This window comes from Meles meles, chromosome 13, assembly GCF_922984935.1.
Source record: "Meles meles chromosome 13, mMelMel3.1 paternal haplotype, whole genome shotgun sequence".
In the NCBI taxonomy this organism is placed as follows: domain Eukaryota; kingdom Metazoa; phylum Chordata; class Mammalia; order Carnivora; family Mustelidae; genus Meles; species Meles meles.
Genome location: NC_060078.1, coordinates 33,225,056 through 33,247,779, shown reverse-complemented (window position 1 = coordinate 33,247,779; position 22,724 = coordinate 33,225,056). Strand labels below are relative to the sequence as shown.

At 40.0% G+C, this 22,724-nt stretch overlaps 1 protein-coding gene across 1 annotated transcript in view; it reads right to left on the bottom strand.

Annotated features, from left to right (window-relative positions):
- MCU (mitochondrial calcium uniporter) overlaps positions 1-21,577 on the bottom strand; it is a 205,045-nt gene extending 183,468 nt beyond the window's left edge. The window contains exon 1 of the mRNA XM_046027009.1: positions 21,400-21,577. Within this exon, the coding sequence (XP_045882965.1) occupies positions 21,400-21,546 (147 nt within the window). The 5' untranslated portion in view covers positions 21,547-21,577. The remainder of the gene's footprint in view (positions 1-21,399) is intronic.
- Positions 21,578-22,724: the final 1,147 nt, after the last annotated feature.

Sequence of the window (22,724 nt, the reverse complement as noted above, 5' to 3'; positions counted from 1 at the left end):
CAGGTGGGGTCGGATGAGGAATGTTCAGCAATGGTAAGCTGGAGCTGACTGGTACCAGCTGAAGAACAGATTGTTACACATTCCAGAACTTTGAATCAGCTGTAGGGGGATATTTATACCACAGAAATAGTCAAATGGTATACAAATCAGTGGCTTTCTCCCTCTGAAGATCCAGTTTATCAGCACACTACAACCTGTAGTTCACTTTAAATACTTTATCTTTTGTTCTGTATGAGATCAGAAGGACTGGAAGGATCACCCTCTGTCCAATATCGCCGCTTGAGTTCTGATCAGAGAGAAAAGGGCAAAAGCAGGAAGACTGATTTGGAGGTTGTTGACACAATATAGGTGATATAATGGAGATGAGATATGCTGGTAGTCTAAATCAAAGTGTCAATGGTGAGAACATGAGAAGTCAAATTCTGAATAAGAGCTGCTCTGATTTGCATCAGTGTGTGGCAAGAGTTACCAATCTTCCTACCTACAAATCAATGATATCTAACTATGTTATTTCTGGTTCTGAATTAAGACTGCTATTTGGATTCATAGAGCTTCAAGAAGTACAAAGAACCAATACAGAGTCTCAGAAAACATCACATTTCTTCAGCTATCAACGGTTCCATTATCATTCCAAATGATCAACACAGACCTGTTACATATAAGGAACTGCAGGGGATACAAAAAGAACTATAATCCAAGCCCTCAAGCTAAGGAAGTTACAATCTAAGGTTTAAGCTAAATCATCTGTATATAAAAAGAAACAGATTCAAGGCCGTCCAAGTACAAAGTGTGTAGTAGCCCTTAGGAACTTTCTATAAACTGGGGGTAAAAAGAAGAATGAAAAAAAAAAATCACTGGACTTGAGATTGGCCTTTCAGGATGGACAGAGTGAAACTGTGAGAGAGCGAAGAAAGGAACAAGTAAGGGAGTTCCAGGCAATGGATCTGCAAAGTTAAAGAGCTAGGTAAAGATGGGGATGCACTTGATGGTTCTAGACTGGCCTACTCAAGGCATTCAGGAGTACTGGGAGATAAGGACTACAACTATGGAGTGTGGAGACCCATATCTGAACTCTCAATTGTATCACTTACTTGGGCCTGTTTTTTAGAACCCTCTAGCCTCTATTTCCTTGGAAGTGCCAATTACAGTATCTACTTTATAGGACTAAATTAAGTAAAATCGTGTATGTACTGTGCTTCACACAACTTGGAAGTCAGTAAATAGTCATGGGTTATCAAAAACAACATTCTCATTAAAGATAGAAAGAGACTGGAATCAATTATGGAAGGTCTCAAATATCAGACTAAGAAACTTACATTAAATCCTGTAGGTAGTGGCAAACAAAAGTTTTATGTGGAGCAATGATGTGATGGGATTTTAGAAAAATAAATCTGGCAGGAAGATATAGAATGGGTTGACTGCACAGTAAACACTGGAAGCTGAGATGCTATTTAGACAAAAGGCTAGACCTACAATAAGAGTTTCAATAAGGGGGCACCTGGGTGGCTCAGTGGGTGGGGCATCTGGGTGGCTCAGTGGGTTGGGCCTCTGCCTTCAGCTCAGGTCATGATCCCAGGGTCCTGGGATCAAGCCCCACATCCGGCTCTCTGCTCAGCGGGGAGCCTGCTTCCCTCTCTCTGCCTGCCTCTCGGCCTACTTGTGATCTCTCTGTCAAATAAATAAATAAAATCTTAAAAAAAAAAAGTTTTGATAAGGCTAAGGATAGTGATAATAGAACACAAAGTGCAAAGGGTGGGATACTGCACTATACAGGTAAGAAATGGTTAAGATGGTACATTTTTATGTATTTTCACCACAATTTTTTTTAAAAGATCAGAAAGGGAAAGATGACTCAAGTACCTGGAAAAACCAAAGGTACCAATAAAGAAAAACAACAACAACAATAAAGTCAGGAAAGGGGGCTATATTTGGGAAAATGACTATACAACATACTGGTTAGGTTTGAAGTGATGCCTTGAAAATGAAAAGGATATGTACAATATAGAGAAATATAAGACTAAAGCTCATTTGCTGATCTAATGAAGACACTCAGTGGGAAAAAGAAATTTCACCATGTATAAACATACTAATATACCCAAGTCACAACTACTTGGCTTATCAGTCTTTAATGTAAGAAAGGAAGGAGGGGTGTCTGGGTGGCTCAGTTGGTTAAGCATCTGATTCTTGATTTCGGCTCAGGTCATGGTTTCAGGGTTGTGAGATTGAGCCCCACATCCAGATCCATGCTTGGCACAGAGTCTGCTGGAGATTCTCTTTCTCCCCCTCAGCCTCTGCCCCTCCCCTTCCTACATGCACTCTCTCTCTCTCAAAAAAAAAAAAAAAGGGGGGGTGGGGGATGGATCTATGACTTGGTAACTGCGCTTTAATACAGACTGAAAAGATGCCTTTTCTAAGACATCCCCAAAACCTAATTACAATAAAAAGCAGCCATTAACACAATCTACTTTATTCATCTTATAATACATATAGGACTGTAACAGATCCAGGAACACAATGGCACTTTGATAATCCTATAATTCAGACACCATATATTCTAAGATATAAGGTTAATATGTTCAGTGTATTCTCTATATATCCTTTATATGTTAGCAGTGAATATTTTCTTTGAATAACATGAATACAGAAAAAAAAATATAAACTTGAACTTTCACAAAGTGAACACATCCATATAACCAATATCCAAAACAAAAGCCAGAACATTACTTGCACTCCAGAAGGCCCCTTCATATCCCATTCAAACACTTTCCCCAATCCCCAAGGGTAATCAATCTCCTGACTTGTGACATCATAGATAATTTAACTTGTTTTTGAAATTTATGTAAATATAAATCACAGAGCATGCACTCTATAGTGTCTGGCTTCTTCTGCTCAACATTTTATCTGTGAGTTTCATAGTTATGTATAGCCATAGTCTGTTCATTCTGATCAATGTTTAACTCATTGTGTGATTATGTCAGAAACTTATTTATCCATTCTAGTGTTGATAGAGATTTGGAAAATTCCAGTTTGCACTATTACAATTAGTCCTGCTATTGACATTTTTGTCCAAGTCTTCTGGTGAATATACACATGCTAGGAGTGAAAATGCTGAGTCACAGAACATGCAAGTGTTCAACTTTAATAAAACAACTAATTAACTTTAAAGGAAGGAGTATTTTTTTAAAGATTTATTTATTTATTTATTTATTTGAGAGAGAGGGAGAGTGAGGGCATGGGCAGGAAAGGGGCCGAGGGAGAGAGAATCCTTGAGCAGACTCCCCGTCAAGCACAGAGCCTAAGGTGGGGCTCCATCTCAGGACCCAAGATCACAACCTGAGTGGACAGCTCAACCAACTAAGCCACCCCGGCACCCCCAAAGGAAGGAATACTTTAAGGTCTTTATAAGGCAGATTGAATGATTAATGATGTATCAGAAGGTGCTTGATGAAAACTCTATCAAAAACTACTTTCAGGGGGCTCCTGGGTGGCTCAGTTAGTCAAGCAACTGCCTTCACCTCGGGTCATGATCTGGAGTCCCGGGATCGAGTCCCACATCAGGCTCCCTGCTCAGCAAGGAGTCTGCTTCTCCTTCTGGCCTCTCCTCTCTCATATTCTCCCTCACTCTCAAATAAATAAAATAAAATAAATCTTAAAAAAAAAAAAACTACTTTCAGGAGAATAAACACACTGAAGTAGGATTGTTGAACCACATGGCTTCCAAGGACAGCAATTTACTTTAGAATATTTTCACTAGCAATTTGGAATGTGACAATAACACTTAGAAGTAATCAAGTTTGTCTTGTCTTTTCTAGAACTGCTGATGCTGAAAATTTAGAAACAGTTGAAGAGCCATTACAATCAATAAGATAAAGTAGTCACTTTCTCAACACATTATGGAATATAAATGTTACATGTCAGACCTCTGCAGCAGTTAAGACTGTACTCGTTTAATCACACTCCTGGAAAATGAAAGGGACTTCAAAACTAGTCTAACCTTCAGGTGGTCATATCAATGCCTTCTAAATCAGTGAGCATGCAAACAAAAACTCATTTAATTCTGGAACAGAAGAAGAATACTAGGGAAAAACTAAGGAAATCTGAATAATACACACTTTAGTATGTGTTAATACTGGTTTATTAATTATAATGAATGTACCAATCTAATATAACATGTTAACAATAGGGGAATTAGGGTTGGGGTATATATGGGAATGCTTTGTAACATCTTAGCCATTTTCCTATAAATCCAAAACTGTTTAAAAATAGAATTTATTTTTAAAAATCCATTTAAAACTCTGCAACATAATCTGCAGATTATAATACACCTGCTAAACTCCTCTCAGAATGAAATCCAAATGCATTTTAAGAGCTGTAGACACCCACACATCATACATGCGCGCACACATACACACACACACACACACACACACACACACACACACACACTTTCCATCTATGGGCTTAGACACATAGATATATGAGGGAAGCATTCTGTCTATGCTGATTTTGGTTTTGCTCCTAGCTATAAAATTATGAACAAGGTTGAGACTTCCTTTTTTAATCCAACTAACCTAACCTTTTTGTGTGTATGCTGTAAGCACTTAATGATTCATTAAGAAGCACCCCCCCCCAGTTAATCTTCAAACAATAAAATAAAAGCATCCAAAGTCCAAGTAACATCAATTTTCCAATAAATCACATCTCTGTGGTTTAAATCATTGAGTCTTTGCTTTTACTTCAGAGGGAATAAAGGAAAAAGACTGTGCCTTATAGCTAGTAGGGAAAACACGTAACCCTAATATGGTATGAGACCTAGTGGAAGGAACCCTGGGCAAGGAGGCAAGAGACCTAGCTTCTGGTTTCAGTTCCACCACTCATCACCTCTGTGATCCTCGAACATTTCCTTGAACATCTCTGATCTTCCATTTCCACGATCTCAAGTCCATTTTAACTCTAATATTTGTTCCATGAATCAAGAGGTCCTTTAGTTATCACTTCTTGATTATGCCAGATAGCCTAGTTAATTCTTTATCTTTATCTGTTCTATAACATTTTTAAAGCATTTAGAAAGAAAAATAAAGTAATATCCTGTCATGAATGTTTATTTCTATCAGGGGATGGAGGGTGGGGGAATATAATGAGTGAAAGAAAAGAAGTTGAACACTCATCACAGCTTCCATTCCATTAACCTTGTATTAGTAATCCCATCACCAAATACATGGCAAATATTTACTTGTTAGTCAGCATTTTGACTCATGTCTTGACTTTCTCGTTAGAAGACTATTTGAATTCACCTGTGGTTCCAGCAAATTTACATCTAAATACAACCTTAAGTTTGGTTCTTCTATAGAAGGAGTTGGCACACTTTTTCTTAAAAAGCCAGGTAGTCTCGGGCACTCAGGTGGCTCAGTTGGCTGAATATCCAATTCCTGGTTTCAGCTCAGGTCATGATCTCAGAGTCTGGTTCCACATTCAGCAGGGAGTCTGCTTGAGGGTTCTCTCTCCTTCTACCCCTCCCCCAACTTGCATACACTCTCTCTCTAATAAATAAATAAATCTTTAAAAAAAAAAACCAACAGATAGTTTAGACTTTGTGAAACATATGGTCTCTGTCACAACAACTCAACTCTGATACTGTAATGCAAAAGCAGCCATAGACAATGTGTTAAAGAATGGGTGTGTGTTCCAATAAAACTTTATTCAGAAAAACAAGTGATGGTCTTAGCTGTAATTTGCCAATCCCTATTCTAATATCAAGGGGAGAAAAATCAACTCTCAAGAGAGATTCTATAAAATTACATCATGACTTCACACTGACATTAAACTCTGTTTTGTTTGCAGGGACAAAATATTTATGAATCATGATCTTCACATACCTGAGAATGTTCAAGATTCCCCTGCGTGAACAGGTCACATCACCAATACCTAAGACAGAGCAGGAAAACACTCTCCCTTACATGGTTGTTATGACATAACAGAGGATGTGTTAATTTATATAGGCAAAATTTATAAGGTGACCTGCAAAAGTAAAATACCAGGTTTTAGCAACTTTAGCAATAACAGAAACCCAAACCTGATTAATGCCAACCATCACTTCTATATGTTAAGCTAAATTAATTCAGGTAAATGTCAAGGTCATCAACTTTCCTGAGAGAGCTGTTCTGTTTCCATGCAACCCAGTTGTTTTAGACCAGCAGACCCTTGGTCATCCATAACCTGTTAAATTTCAGAAGGCTAGACTGTCTGAGCTAACAGAGAAGTTCTGATTCACTCTGGGATAGGACAGGAGTTGCTCATCACCATATATGGGCTAATTAAGCCAACATCAGATCTATCATCTCTCAGGGTCTGTCCTAATAAAAAGGTTCCATTCTGTGATAGTCACCTTGCTAAATTCAGCCCCCTGTTAACTATCAGATGTTCAATAGCAAGCTGGAGCAAAAAGCCAGCCCACAAGGATCAAGCAAGTGCCTTTTTAAAAACTAATCTTAAGAAGTTCCTCTACATGGCTTTGCAAAGTAAGCAAAAACCATGCCAAATAGTAAAAAAGGCACTTACTTGACTCCCACAGGCCAGCTCCACACTCTAGCTGCTAAGATGTCACTGGCATGGTACATGGTGAGTGAGGTAGAAACGGTATCTTGTCAACCACTGTAGGAATGGTACTGAAAGACCTAAAAGAATAGAAAAAAGTAAAATCAATGTCAAAGGTAAAGGCTCTCTTGAGCCTGCTGACATGGATAGCTCACCATATGACAACAAAGAAAAGAAAGTGTGAAAAGATGTTGTTTAGGTCACTCTTAGCTGCTAGTTATTACAAGTGATCTTTAGGACAAGAGGGCACTTTTGAAAGAATTTTAGCAAGAACCTAGAATAAATCCAGAACGTTATGAGAAACTCTCAAATATACATTTTTTCCCCAGAGAAAGTACTGAATCTTTGATTACCACATGGTAAGCTCATACAGATGTAAAAATAGAGAATCTAAAGCAAAAATTCATAGACCAATATTTTTAGAAATAGTTTTAAAGAAGCAAAATTTTTTCACTCTTCTCTATGCTTCTAGCATTTAAAAAAATGGAACCCTATAAAACAATGAGGAAAGAAGAAAAATTTTTTTTAAGATTTTAAAAGTAATCTCTTCACCCAATATATGAACTTACAACCCCAAAATCAAGAGTTGGATGCTCTACCAACTGAACCAGTCAGGTAACCCTCCCTTTTTTTTAAACAAGAAAATTTTTTTAAAACTGAAGGAGACCCTGGCAATAGAAGTCTCAGCTTATCCAGATTCATTCAGAACTTTCACTAGTTTCAGAAACAAATTTACAAAACTTAGAAGGCTTGGTGCACTAAAAAAAAAATCTAATTCATGCACCACAGCCCTCTGATTTAGGAGTTCTGTTTCAAAATGCTTGACTCTTGGCAAATTTAAACAAAGATCTCTCAAAACCCAGACCAATAACAATATTTGTTCAGAACAACGACAATTTTAAAAAGAGCCTGTTCACATAACACCACATCCTCTCATAAAGCCCACATTATTTGTGGGTGAAATAATGTTAATAAAAAATTGAAACTTGCAAGAAGAGCAGCAATAGTGAAAAAACAAAAATCATTCTTAAAAATCAGCTAATTCTCAATTTTTAATTCTCAATACTCTCTCTTCCATCTAATCATGCCAACCCTCCTCAAAAAAAAAAAAAAAATTACTTTTCATTATCTCTTCCTTCTTGCAGGTCCCTTCAGCATCCTTTGCCTCAGAACCAGAATGGAAGAAATAAACAGGATTCTTGAGGCACGAGAATCTCTCCAATAAGAAAGCACAAAGATAATCTTTTGTTGCGAATAAGTTTTAGGCAAAAGACTATTCTTGCATTTTTCCCTAATTCTAAAATGCTTAAAGTTGGATCACCTTTTTAACAGACAGTCTGATGACTCAAAAATGCCCAAGCTTCAATTAATTTAATTAGAATGGGATATTCCGGGTTAACAGCATTATTTGGCCAGACCACATCTTGTGCGCCTAGTTCACATATTCTTCTTAATTTTGGCTTATGTTTGCCTTGCCTTAGCTACAGTCCCTGGAAAGCATCCCATGTATTAGTGTTTCCCTTCCTGCATCAGCACTTCTGGTTAAAGCACAATAGCAAATCATTTGGAGGGACAACCCGAACGGAGTTCTGTACTGTGTATTCTGCAACATGATCCAAACCATTATCAAAAATGTTGCAAATGAAAGCAACTGCGTGAAAATGGGAAGAAACAAAAATTAATCAGAGATTGCCTTTCTAAAATAATGACTACAAAGTAAAGAATACTCAATGGCAAATACATATATAAGGTATATTAAAACATTTATTTCACATCAACTATCTACCTCAAAAAGTACTCACCCCCCATTCGTAGACCTCGTTTTTCCTTTGCTCCATAAAAACATGACACCATTAAAGAACAGCCTTTTTACCATTTAAGGCGCATATCCTTTTTACAAAAGAAAGCATTCCCAAACTGCAAATTATTCCAAACACACAGAAAAGAAACAATGAATAAAGGCCAACAAGTTTCCTTCCACAGCTTGTCTGCACTTCAAAAATCTGAGCATTTTTATAGAGCAAACCAAGTTTTTGCTGCAGCAGCTCAATACCACATGAGCTTGCTGTATTATAGCAGATGCTGTTGGGCATTTTGCACAAGACATGTTCATCATCCTCCTTCTCTCCAGAAGTACAAAGGATTTTCCCAGGAATAAGAGAATGAGGACATTCCACACCAAAAAAAGGTGGGGGGGGGGGGGGGAACCAGCATTCCTAGTCTAACTTTTAAAATGATATTATATTATTTAAATGAATACAATACAAATGAATACAAGGTAATTTCCTTATGAAGAAACACACTCCACCCACCCCACCACCAGTCCATCACCCTCTGGTGACAGAATGCCCTCTCCAGGTGAGTTTTGACAAAGGGCTCAACAGTACTGACCTGGGTTTTCTTCCACTAATGCTGCTACTTTCTGATGCTGGCTGTGATGTGACTCAGATCTATAACTCAAGGCCTGAGCTTGTCTCTACTTTTAATCTTACCAAGAATACTCTTTTTAGGGAAAAACAAATCTGCTAGAGTTTCCTTTCAATTTCCCCTTTTTACTGCTAAAAGCTCTAGCAATTACTAAAAACAAAGTCATTACATATTTAAAGCTCACCCGACTGTGTGGCACGTGGCCAAAGGAGGAACTTGATTTCATTATGAATCAAATGTCAATGCAGAATGAGATATTAAAATTAAAGAAAGTACTGATTGCAGTTCAATTTTCCATTTAATAAATGAATATTTCAAAATTCTGTAGTGTTATATATTACAACAGTTTTACCATCTCAACGATGATTAGACATTTTGTTTTGAAGCTTAAGTCAGAGCCGGAAATGAAAAAAAGAAAAGATTTCATTTTTGGAGGGGGTGGTGAAAGCAAGAACAAAATAAACAAAACTGAATTACTAACATGCATATGTGTAATGAGACATTCACACAGAGCATACCCTTGGGATCCCCTCAAAAGATAAAAATACAACAACAACAACAAAAAATCACTACCACCTCTAGGGGATCAGAAAACTCATTTTTCCTGTGTATTCAGCAGTTTCGAGCACCAGCAAGCAAAGATCAGAGAGAGAGGGAAAAGAGAGAGAGAAACTGACAGAGACAAACATAAGCTGGTATTCCCCTGTTTACAAAATAAATGTAATTCCATCAAAAGCAAATGAGAAACTTTCAATCTTCTCATTAGGTTTTTACTATTTCTCCTACTCCATTCAATCTATCTGTAAATACTTCTTTGAAGTATTCTGACATCCATACTCTGTTTTAAAATGAAAAATAGGTTTTATCACACTTGGCCACTTGCCACAGCCCTGCTTCATGGCAGCTAGCAGAATTCTGGCAGTGCAAGATACAGGATACAGTGGGGGCAGAATGGAAATACAGATTAGTTCCAAAATAAACACCTCCAAAAATCTGTCATCTTTGGAAACATATACATGTAGGGAATCTAGAGTTGGCAGCACCTCTTTCAAAGAGTTCCTTTAAAGCTCTCTTCTGCAGTGCCCAGCCCTTCAACCCTTCCCTCTTCCCCTCCACCTGCTCCAAATACTTGCCAGGCAGATGCATGTGTCAATTTCTTAAATCATTTATAACACAAAAGCACTACAATATTTTTCCATCACCATTTTTATTTAGTATTTCCTAAAGTCCTGCTTGTTTCAGCATAACCTGTGAACTCTTTTAAAATGATTTGCTACTGCTTGAATCAAAGAAAAGTAATTCCTTCTTCATATTTCCATGATTCCCATCACTGTATTATCTAGGTACAGAAAACAAGATGATCTACAGATGCATTTTCCACAGGGCTGAAGGGTTTAGAGGATGGTCTTTAGGAATTTTTAACTCACTGACTCTCATTTATCCAACACTGAGTGTTCTTGACACTGATTAGGCTCAGTTTACTGTGTTGGGAAGAACAGACTACTAAGAGCAACTAATCACCTGACGTTTTCACACTCAGAATTCCTGTAGCATAATTACAAAAGAAAACAAACATTTTCTGTTTCAGACTGGCAAGCCACAGATCAGAATTAACAAGTTATTAGAATGGTCCATCTTGGGGCGCCTGGATGGCTCAGTCAGTTAAGCATGTGCCACTGGCTCAGGTCATGATGCCAGCCTCCCGGGATCAAGTCCCAGTCTGGCTCCTTGCTCAGCAAGGAGCCTGCATCTCCCTCTGCCTGCCATTCCCCTGCTTGTGGGCTTGCGCGCGCGCTCTCTCTCTCTTTCTCTCTCTCTCTCTCACGCACACACACACAAAAAAATAAATAAAAGATTTCAGGGCGGTGGGGAAGAACAGTCCATCTTATCTCAGCACTTTAAGATTAGCTGCTTTTTTTCCTTCCCTCCCCTGTCTCTCTAAATCTCCGGATTCCCCCACCATATCTTCACCTCTCCCCCCACACCCTCAGAAGTTCCAATGGGAAAAAGAAGCCAAAAGAGAAAGATGGGACTAAGGCATAATGAACTGTTTAAGAGGAATGCAGGGTAAATTGTCTATCAAGATGTCAGAAGTAATTATGCAAATCATCCTAAAAAGGTAATGGGAGCTATTTTTCTTCAATCAAACCCTTGACCCTTGTGAAAATAAACAAATACATTATGCTTGGGTTTATGATTTTATACACACCTCCCACCATGAAATAACATAACAACCACTTATATGAAAATGATAGATGTCTTAGAATTAGAAAGCCCTTTATTTAACCTGATCACCTGATCAGGCCCTCTTATTTAACTGACCAAAAGATTTAAGACCAAAGAGGAAGTCACTTGCCCAAGGTCAAACAGCAAGTTAACAAACAAGAAATGAAAAGAACCCACACTCCTATTATATCACATGGTACCTCATCCTCTTCAATTATTTACTTTTATTTTGGTGATTTAAACACACATACACCACTTCCATCTCTTCTTTTATCTACCTCAGAAAACTAATAATTCTGTGATGATAAAACAATCCTTCGCTCCCAGAGATTTCAAAAGGCTCACTGTATGACAAATACAATCTCTTCTGGCAAAGCAGATACTGTAATGGCTCTAAAACTTTTGACAGCTGGAATGCCTGGGTGGCTCAGTCAGTTAATCGGTTGACTCTCCATTTCAGTTCAGGTATGATCTCAGGGTTGTGGGATCAAGCTCAGCATAGAGTCTGCTTGAGATTCTCTCCCTCTGCCTCTGCTTCACCTCCTGCTCACCTGTGTGACCCCGCACACACACTCTGTCTCTCTCTTAAATAAAATGTTTTTTAAAAACAAATTAAAAATGTCATAGTTATCAAATACTTACCTTTGCGTTATAAAATCTAGAAAAATACCACAGAATAGGTGTTTTCTAAATAAAGCAATCCAGTAAAGTAATTAAAATACTAGAGAATCACTCCATATAACTTGTTCTCGATGATTACGTGGTTTTATTTTTTATACTTCTTGAGAAACTGGGATGGCAGAAGCAGTAGGAATCTTGTACCTTCATTTCTAAGGTGATCAAGGAGATTGCTAAAATTTTACTAAGAAAAGGCTTCATGCTTAAGAATAGCTAGGTTTTTGTTTGTTTTAAATATAAAAGACTATCATATATACAATGCTCAATATTCTCTAAAGGTAACCAAATACTACAAAAGTGGAACATCCAAGAGAACAAAGTCAAAGGAAATTACTTAAAAATATTTCTCTAATTAACGTAATGTGAAGAGTCTCTTCCTTGGAAGAGTACAATACACAGAATCCATACTTTCAACTAAGTTTTGTTGAGTGCTCATCATGTTCTATAAACTTTTCCCATACTGGTCTGTAGATCTTTTAGATTCTGATGGTATGAGGTAGGGGAAGGGAGCAGGAAAATGGGGATAAGGTGGGAATCTGATATACAAATTAGAAAATCATTAAACCAGGTCAACACATTTTTATATACAAGAGTAGAGGTACAACAATCACAACAATGAAGCATACTTAACACGACCGTAAAGAGAAACACACAGAGACCGTCCAGAAACAAAGTTTCAGCACCCGAGTATTAACAAAATCAGACAGCCCTTGAAATGAATTACCTTTCTACCTGGTACCAGCTGAGTGATAGTCCACATCCAATCATCAAGTTCTATCAATTCTACTTTCTAAATCTCCCTTTTCTCTATTCCTTTTCTCTATCCCCAGTGCTACTGTCCGCAGTCAGGCATCTTTTGTCTGGTCCATTAAGATGTCCCTTACTGGCCTCTTGGCTTTTCTAGTCCCATCTTCTCCAATCCAGCCTTCACACAGCTGCTACTGTAACCTACCAAAAAGCACAAACTGATCATGTGATTCACTTGATTGAAATTTTTCAGACACTCACCTATTGACCAGCAGTATTTTTCTGAACTGTAGCTTAAATTGTGGAATCAACTGAAGTGGGTCCCAACCAGTATTTCTTGAACAAAACTGCACAGGAATGATGTAAATCATACATAGTAAAAATACTGTCTCATGAAACTTTTCCTACTTTTATGCACACATGCACATTCTGCGTCATGAAATAAAATGTATATCTACTGTGGGTTGAGTTAAAAAACAAACAAACAAACACTGACCTACATAATAAAATCCCAACTCCTTCACAAGTCCCTTCACAGTGTGATTCCCTCACCACAGCACAGTAGCTAAGAGACAGTCACTGGAGCCAGACCCCTGGGGTTTACTTGCCAGGTATGCCAGTCACAGCTGTGTGATCCTGAGCAAGTCATTTACTAACTGAGTGTCACTTACCAGCTGTAATCCTGGGCAAATCAACCAATCTGAGATAACTCAGTTTCACTATCTATAAAAGGAGGATAGTAAGAGTACCTACCCACAGGGTGTCACATGAATTAAGTGAGATTACCTATGCAAAGTGCATAACACGTGGTGTACTTAATATTAATTATTACTGGTATCACTACTACTGCCCAGCTTAATCTCTGGCTATTCTTGCCAATACTCCATCATGACAAACTACTGGCCATTTCTCAAAGACATCTTCCTCCCTCAGACTATCATGTCAGATGCTGGTGCTGTCTAGAATGGGAACTACACCTTTCCAGTCCCCCACACATTATATTTCCTCATATTTTAGCTTAAGTGAGGCCTCCCTTATAAAGCCTTCCCCATTCCCCAGTTTTCTTCAGTATGTCTAAATGCTCCCATGGCGGGTAGGGGGCAGAGCATAACCACTTCCGGTCTTGCTTGTTAGTGTCTCCTAGCCAAACTGTGACCTCTTTGGACCACCTCAGGGGCATCTCTCTTTCCCAGAACAGCATGTTACAAACAGTAGTTCAACAGGTATTTTTTGAATGATTCCAGTTACTTACCCTTACCAGGTTTTCATTTTCTCATCTGTACCATGGGGGTAGTATTTTGCCTGAAGAGTTGTTGTGGAGTACACCAGACAATGTTATAAAAACGCTATAGAAGCAATGCTCGATAATGAGTGGGATTTTCTAAAATCCTTATCTAAATTACAAAGATCCTAAGGAAGCAATACCTTAGACTCTTATTACCTAATACCTGGAGGAGAGGGTAGAGAAAGAGAGTTAAGAAATCTAGTCAGAAAGACAGTGAGATCTCTTGGAAGAAAACTTCAGCAGATGCTTGAAAAAGAAACATGGCTGAGAAGACAAAAGGGAAGGAGGCCCCACACTGACAACCCACCAGACCTAGACTTAAATCTCATGGCCAAAACCTGTGTCGTGTATATCATTGTATCCCTAGCGTTAAAACAGTTTATGACACTTAAGAAGAAATGAACCTACCTCATCCTCAATGTTCTCATCTATAAAACTGGGATAACAATGCCTCTCATAGGGTTTTAGTGAGAATTCAATGAGGTAACACAATGGCCTCAGATCTTAGATACTTCCTTCTGTATCTACTCCTCTACATATCTATCCCTCTACATAGGGTCGGGTAGGGTAGTTCAAGCTAACCTATTTACTCTCCTGTTAATTGACCAAAAAAAAAAAAAAAAAAAATCAGTCACATTAACTTTCTCTAAAGTTTACAGGAGATATTAGTATTCTTAAACATCCTATAACACCACTTACTATAGATAAGAAGAACAATGTAGCCTATCTTAGAATGCAAAAAAGAATCTAAAGGATCTTGTAATCTATAAGGCATTAAGTACAGCTTAAGACTACACTAGAGACTATCCTCTGGACAGCCTCACACACGTAATGGAGTCCTCAGCAATTCTCTGGTGATCATAACAAATGCTCCCCAAACAATAAAGTAGACAACAAATAGTAAAAACTGAAAATTTCAGAAACAAAGTATAAGAGATAAATGCCCCACTCTTTTGATTAATAAATACTATCAATGTCCTTAAAGAACCTTTGGAAGGGCTCTTATTTTCAAGAGAGATGTCAAAATGCAATGTCATATTTTCCATTTTTTCCAGAACTACATTAGAAAAAGTTCAGTTTTAGCATGCTATTAGACCCAGCTGGTGATGTAATTTACCAAGTTACATTTTTATCAAAATAAAAGACTCGGGTCACCTGGGTAACTCTGTCAGTTAAGCAGCTGCCTTCGGCTCAGGTCATGGTCCCAGGGTCCTGCGATGGAGCCCCACATCAGGCTCCCTACTCATTAAGGAGTCTGCTTCTCCTTCTTCCTCTCCTTTTTCCCCTTTCCCCCAATTGTACTCTCTCTCTCTCTCTGATAAATAAAATCTTTAAAAATAAAAAAATACATAAATAAATATTCACACCTATACACAGTTTACAAGTCAACAATTCACTAAACGTATTAAAATTACTCTGCTTGAAGTCAACTTTCAAGTTACACAGGCTCTCTCACTGCGTTTAACAAAGTACAATGAAATAATTAAATGGAGGGTTTCTCTTGCATGTTCAACATGCAGGGGACAAGTTTTTTTAACATGTGTCATCAAACTTGACCTAAATCAGGGAGTAATTATTCAAGACTGGATTTGAGTTTAGGCACTTACTGAAAGAATATAGCCCCAATTCACTTTTTAAAACCCATCTCTGCTTAACTGTTTTTAAACAAAACACACATTTGTGTAATTTCTCAGGAAAAGAACTGAATGCAAAGGTCAGCAGATGGGGGAGCCATTTTCAGCTCTGTAGTAACCTGATGGGCTACCAAGGAAAAATCCATTTCAACACTCTTGCATTAGTTCCTTAACCTATGGTCTTTTTGAGATCTCAAGTCTACAGTTCTTTTAAGTACATGTCCTCCATGGTGACATCTTAGTTTTCCAAAAAACATGTTATTCCAGTAATTGTAAAATATCCATGAGCCGGGCGCCTGGGTGGCTCAGTGGGTTAAGCCGCTGCCTTCAGCTCAGGTCATGATCTCAGGGTCCTGGGATCGAGTCCTGCATCGGGCTCTCTGCTCAGCAGGGAGCCTGCTTCCCTCTCTCTCTCTCTCTCTCTGCCTGCCTCTCTACCAACTTGTGATCTCTCTCTGCCAAATAAATAAATAAAATCTTTAAAAAAAAAAAATCCATGAGCCATGATATGACATTAATCAGTCAAATAAAGAATAGAGGATTCCCTTATGTTAAGTGATTATCTCCAGATCTTAAAAGGTAGTGTTGTCCTGAACCACAAAAAGCAAAACAAAACAAAACAAAAAAACAGTAATTTTTAAGAACCCACAGAGGCAAAAGCTAGAATATAAAAAAGCAATGAGGGGGTGCCTGGGTGGCTCAGTCGGTTAAGCGTCCAACTCTTGATTTAGGCTCAGGTCATGACCTCAGGGTCCTGGGATGGAGCCCCAGGTCAGGTTCTATGCTCAGCGGGGAGTATGCTTGAGGATTCCCTCTTCCTCTCCCTCTACCCCCTTCTCTCTCTCACATTCTCTCTCAAATAAGTAAATAAATCTTTTTTTAAAAAATGAAAGCAACATCTCTGCAGTTATTCAGATAATGGTGTCAATGAAGTGCTACTGCAGAAGATAATGTCCACTCTGGATTTCAAACATGAGGCAGCCCCAAAACCAAAAATGATCTTTGTTGTTATCTTTAATATACACCATTTTTGATGTTGCATTCTCTACTTAGATTTCCTCTTGGAGTAGAGTTCCATAAGAAACAGAGCCCCTTGGGACTTAGAAAAGTTCAAATAATCATAATCTGTTGAATAAATCCAAATTTACTCATTCAAATATTTTGTGCAAATATTTTGTGCACATCGTATAAAATAAGCATGATTTTAAGACAAATAAAAGGATGGTTGTGGGGCACCTGGGTGATTCAGTTGATGAACTGTCTGCCTTTTGTTCAGGTCATGATCTCCAGGTCCTGGGATTAAGTCCCACATGGGGCTCCCCACTCAGCAGCGAGTATACATTCCCCCTCTCTCTGACCCTCCCCCACCACCAGTGCTCTTTCACTTCCTCTCTCCCTCTTTAATAAATAACAAAATCTTAAAAAAAAAAAAGCATGGTTGGTTCCTTAAAAACAAGTCAGCTTTTGGAACTAATGTAACATTGTGTGTCAACTATATTTCAATAGAAAATAATGAAAATAATAGTAAATTTTAAGTCTGCTCTAAACATTTATCCAGGACCATCAAAATCTTAGCATGGCAGTTGACTAAAACAACAAAAACTCTAGAACCTGATTCAATCATGTATTTATATTAATCTGGGTATTAATCATACTTTTGCTGGGCTTTGGGCAGAAAGCAAGTACCACCATAGAGCTAATCCAAAGGTACCCACTCTGTGGGTATACTACCATAAAGAAGTATAATATACAATCAAAGTATAATATACAATCAAAGACAGCACTGGCAATACTAAAGTTAAAGCAATTACCCATATGTGGTTACTTAAATAACAGGCCATTAAATAAGTCAAACTGGGGACAGGGGCCTGGGGGTGTGGATGAGCATATCTTTTCAGAACTGGCAAGCAGACACAAAGGTGCATATTCAATTAATGCACATCTGAGCATCACCTATATACTTAGCACTGTGTTGGAGTCTATGAGAGACAAAAATGCAATACTGCCCTACCTCTCCTGTAATATAAGGCACCCACAAACGAAATCTTTAGATAACAAGTCAGTGCCAATCGGTGTCCTGCTAATAAATTCTATCAGAATTTAGACAGGACAGAATAAGACAAAAGAGAGGGATTAAGAGCCAGGAATCACACAAATTAAGATTCTGACTAGAACATCTTGAAGCCACCACCACTTAAAGAATTTTAAACTCAGATGTCATAAACCACACATAACCTAATAACTCATTTCCCTCAGTTGCCATTAGGTCTGTTTCCTCATCTGTAAAGTGGGTAGGTTAACCTCAAAGAGGAGTCGTAGGTCACGGTCTCTAACCTGAAATGGACCTTAGAGGTTAGAGGAGTGATTAAGACTGAAATTCAGTTGCAGCAACTACATAAACATTTAGTACAGATATGCGGAACACTGGCTTAAGTACAGTGCAGTATTTGTGGAGTATTTATGCTGGGATGGATCTGGCTAAATAAGACTAGCCAGACCATGAGAAACCCAATTAAAGAACTGAGACTTGCCTCTGTGTCAGGTAATATAACCTCAGTTAAAACTGTCAGGTTAGGGGCGCCTGGGTGGCTCAGGGGGTTAAAGCCTCTGCCTTCAGCTCAGGTCATGATCCCAGGGTCCTGGGATCGAGCCCCGCATCAGGCTCTCTGCTTAGCGGGGAGCCTGCTTCCTCCTCTCTCTCTCTCTGCCTACTTGTAATCTCTATCTGTCAAATAAATAAATCTTAAAAAAAAAAAAAAAACTGTCAGGTTAAACTGAAATGGTATCACTGCCAAAGAACTATAATGCGTAGAGAGAGACAGCCACAAACTCTAACAGTCCAATGACACACTTAAGCAAGAGATTTAGCTGTTGACCACTAGGAAATGTTAACAGTCAGGCTTTCATAATCAGAGGTGAGACAGTTTGATTTAGCAAGGCAATTACCCAGCTCACGATGAAACGCAGTTGCCCCTCAAAGAATCATCCTTGAAAATAGCAGCCACCTTCACTAACCACACAGTAAGGCATACAACAAACATTTTACATGTCTTCATTACAGTCACAAACTGAGGAGCAGTAACAGGCTCTTCACACAGGAAGGGGAAAATTACACTAGATGGTGCTAAAAATACCAAATAAGCCCCTGCACCTTTATTTCTATTTACTCAGTTGTATGATCTTTTAATGAGGAAAGTGGGAAAGGAACAAGTTATGTTTTATAACTTTGAAACCACATTTAACAACAGGCTGAACCGTACTACTTTGGTCTCATTCTATAAACTTGGAAAAGATTTCAAAACGCATGCCTCTCAAGCAAAAAATTAACCAGCACCATAATTGGTTATGTCCCCCTGGATCTAATTTACTGTACCTACTACAGCAGAACAAAAGTGGCACAAGCTGGGCTTGTGATCTAGTCCAATGCAGAGTGCCATCTGCTGCACATGCACAGAATGTGTCCTATGCAAGATTCAACCTTAGTGTCTCACAGGGACCTTTGTAAGAGCAAGATGTTCATTCCCATATTTGCCTCATTCCACAGCTCTGCCTCCAACATCTACTTACAGGAGAATTCCCATTCATGGTTGTTTAAAATACCAATACTTTCCTAAAAATGGTAGTTTTGAAAAGGAGATTATGAAGGAGCACTTGTGTCTTATAATGAAAAGAACACAATAAGGGGGTCAGAATATCTGGAGTAGGTGGGAATCCTAAAACTGGTGCGTATTAGCCGTGGAATCCTGGCCAAGTCCCTCCCCTTTCTGGGCTTCAATTTCAGGCATAAAATGTCAAGAGTTAAATCCCTAAGAGATACCTTTCAAATTGAGTCTTGTGAGGAATCACAGAATAACAGATGGAGACAGCTATATACAGAAAGGCTTCAGAGCAATCGTAGAAAAAGAAAAAAAAAACCTGTTTACATATTTTAATTAATCAGGTACAACTTTTTTCAAAATTGTACAATTCTAAGTTCATTTACAAGTCAACATTCCCATGATAACACTTCAGCCCTTCAGAAATAACACTTCACTTCAACTGTGCTTTCAGTTACAAATTCAGCACATCACTTTTACCCACCCCAGAATAGCACAGAAGAACACTTTCATGAAGTACCCACACAAGGAAGACACTCATAGCCTGACAGATTCGCATAGTGGAAAATATACAAGGCATAAATTTAAAAATGTTAAATGAATACCACACCCAAATAGCCTTAAAAACAAACTGTGCAAAGTCAAAAGACGTATTAGCAAAATACAGGGATAAAGACAACTTGGGAAGCCTTTAAATAGTTTGAGGGAGAGGGGAATGCCATCAGATTTCTGGATGGCTTTATGTTTTTAGGAAAACAAAACACATAAATGGAGGCTATGAAACATGCAAATCTAAACTGAACTGAGGAAAAGCTCGGCTCTCACCCAAAAGCTTCAGCAAAGCAATATGTCAGTATGCCAAATATGAAGTACAAATTTTCTTCACAAGAATGAGGATAGGATCCATACGTGTGACTAATAATAACAGTATCATCTTGCATTTGCAGACCATTAGTTCTTTTCATAGCTCTTGCAGACACCTGGTTTCATGCTGTCATCAGACTTGGGGTGTCCTCTCTGAAAACCTCCAGTTCAGCTTCCTCTCAAGAGCTATGTGATCAGAATAGGACAGGTGGATGTGTTTGTTGAGATCTGGGGGTACTAGTTCCTTCTATCAGGCCGTCTGCAGGGATTCTCTCATTCCCACACTATACAAGTTAGCCTTAGGAAATAAAATCTACACTCGTTCACTCACAGTTGGCCGGGGACCAACACAAATGGGTCTAGAAAGTCCAAGGAAAGAGAACCCGCTGACTTGTTAGGTCAAGAACTCCATGCCAAGTTGATCTCTTGCAATTGAAAAAAGAATTCACAATCACTCACCAATACATCCCGAGGCTGTTCAAACAGAAACTCTCCTTCCTTGCCAGCCAATGAAATCCAGCAATAACTGGTTAATTCAACGACCAAATCCCTGCCTCTGAGAACAACTTGCCATATCCACTTCCCCTCTGCCAGCTGTCCACCCTTCCTTCTTCAGGCACGCGTGAACGAGCTGGTAAAACCAGCCCTCCGAAAGGACCACCGAGGACCTTTAAGGACCTGAGGGGATGGAGCTTGCCTCCTGAAGCAATGCAGCATCCATCGCGAAGGGGCTGTTCCCCATGCCCACACACGCAGGAAGTCACGGAGGGGGATAAAGTTTGATTATCCTTCTTGGCCGTTCCCAAAGGGCCGAGAGAGGACGAGGGAGCAGCCCCGCTGGGGTCCTGGGCTGCTCTCCGGAGGCAGTGACCAGAAGCATGGCACTGCCACTCTCCTGACACATACACCAGGCAGCCGCGGCAACTCAGGACACCCCAACCCGCCCGGAGGAGGAGGGAAAGGGGACAACTTGCACGGGGCTCAGTACGCGAGCGATGGGGCAGAGCTGTTTAAAAAAACGGAGGGAGGGACCGAGATCGGGGGCGAAGTCAGTCAGTGAGAGGTTCAAGTCCCGTCCCTTCCCCGCCCTGGTGCCCCGGGTCCTGCGGGAACATCCCCGCCATCGCCCCTCCTCCTCCTCCTCCACTCGGCTTCCTCCGCCCTCCCTCCCTTCCTGGTCGCCGCCGCAGGCGCCTGAAGGGCACGGCGGCTCCTCCGTGCCCGGCAAGCTCGGGAGCGGCCGCGAGTTGAGGTAACTCGCCCGCTGCCCCGGCGGCCTGCCCGCCGGCGGCTCCCACACGCCAGCGCCGCCCCGCCCTCCCCGGAGCCGCCGGGCGCGCTCGCTCACCGTACGGTGGTGCTGCTGCTGCCGGTGGCGGCTGACGCCCAGCCCGGGGAAGCAGCCGGCAGTCAGCGCTCCGCAGCCGCCGGCGCCCCCGCCGCCGCCCCGGGAGGAGAGGAGCAGCAGGAGCGATCTACCTGCGGCGGCCGCCATCTCTCAACTGGAAACGGCGCCGACCCAGGCAGCGCAGCGGACGGCCGGGGCGGAGCTAAGACCCGCCACTCACCGTCGCCGGGCCAACTGCCGCCCTTGGCTGAGTTGGTGAGGCGGAGCTTCCTGCAAGGCCCAATCGACAGGCGGGAGAACCACACTTGAGGCTGCCTGTCACTTCCAGAGTTACCTATTGTGGGACATAGTCAATTACGGGCAAATTCTAAGGAACGGGTAATTGGCACCCGAGCCCCTCAGAACAGCAGCACTAGAGATGGCATATTCGATTTGGCTAATCTTCACCAAGGATAAAGCTATGATAAGGGTAACTGGGGAAACAGATATTTGTGCTAAGCTTTGTACTTTGTGAGTGTTCTAAGTTGGCAAAATATGTACCAAATTAGTAATCATTAAACGAGGGATGCTAGAACTCTCAGTGACACGCCCAGAGTTATCATTCATAACTGATGGTATTTGGACATGCTGAAATTAACCCTACGTCAAAGGGTGATCTAATGACCGTGCTATGTAGCATAATAAAGGAGGGGTAGAATGCTTATGATATCAAAGTCCCAGAATGAGTACAAGCCTTCAGGGTGAATTAACAGACCTATATACATTTCAAATACTCAGTTCATTTTTACAGCACATACTCTTACACACTCCAGAAGGACTAATCAATATCTTTGGCCCTGTGTGCACTTATTAAACTATGGAAACAGAACACGTTGGTAATGCAATAAAAGTCATGTAAAGGTTATTTTAATAACTTTTCCTAATTTAAATAAAGTAGCCAATAGGATACACTTTGGAATAATTCATGATTGCTTTCTCTTGAAAAATACTTCTTTCCCCAAGAAACAAGATCATAAGAAATCTCATTAAAGACTGCGAAAGAAGTATTTTTTTAGAAGAGGATTTCCTTGCTGTCTGTTATTATAGGCTGGTTAGTCCTCACACCTTCTTTTAAAATGTGAAGCAGGAAAACAGTTCAGTAAGCAGCTGAAAGTATTACTCTAGAGGCGCCTGGGTGGCTCAGTACGTTACCTGCCTTCTGCTCAGGTCATGATCTTGAGCCCAGAAAGCCTGCATGGGGATCTGCTTCTCCCTCACCCTCTGCCCCTCCCCACCCCTGCTCATGCTCTCTATCTCAGATAAATAAATCTTTTTTTTTTTTAAGT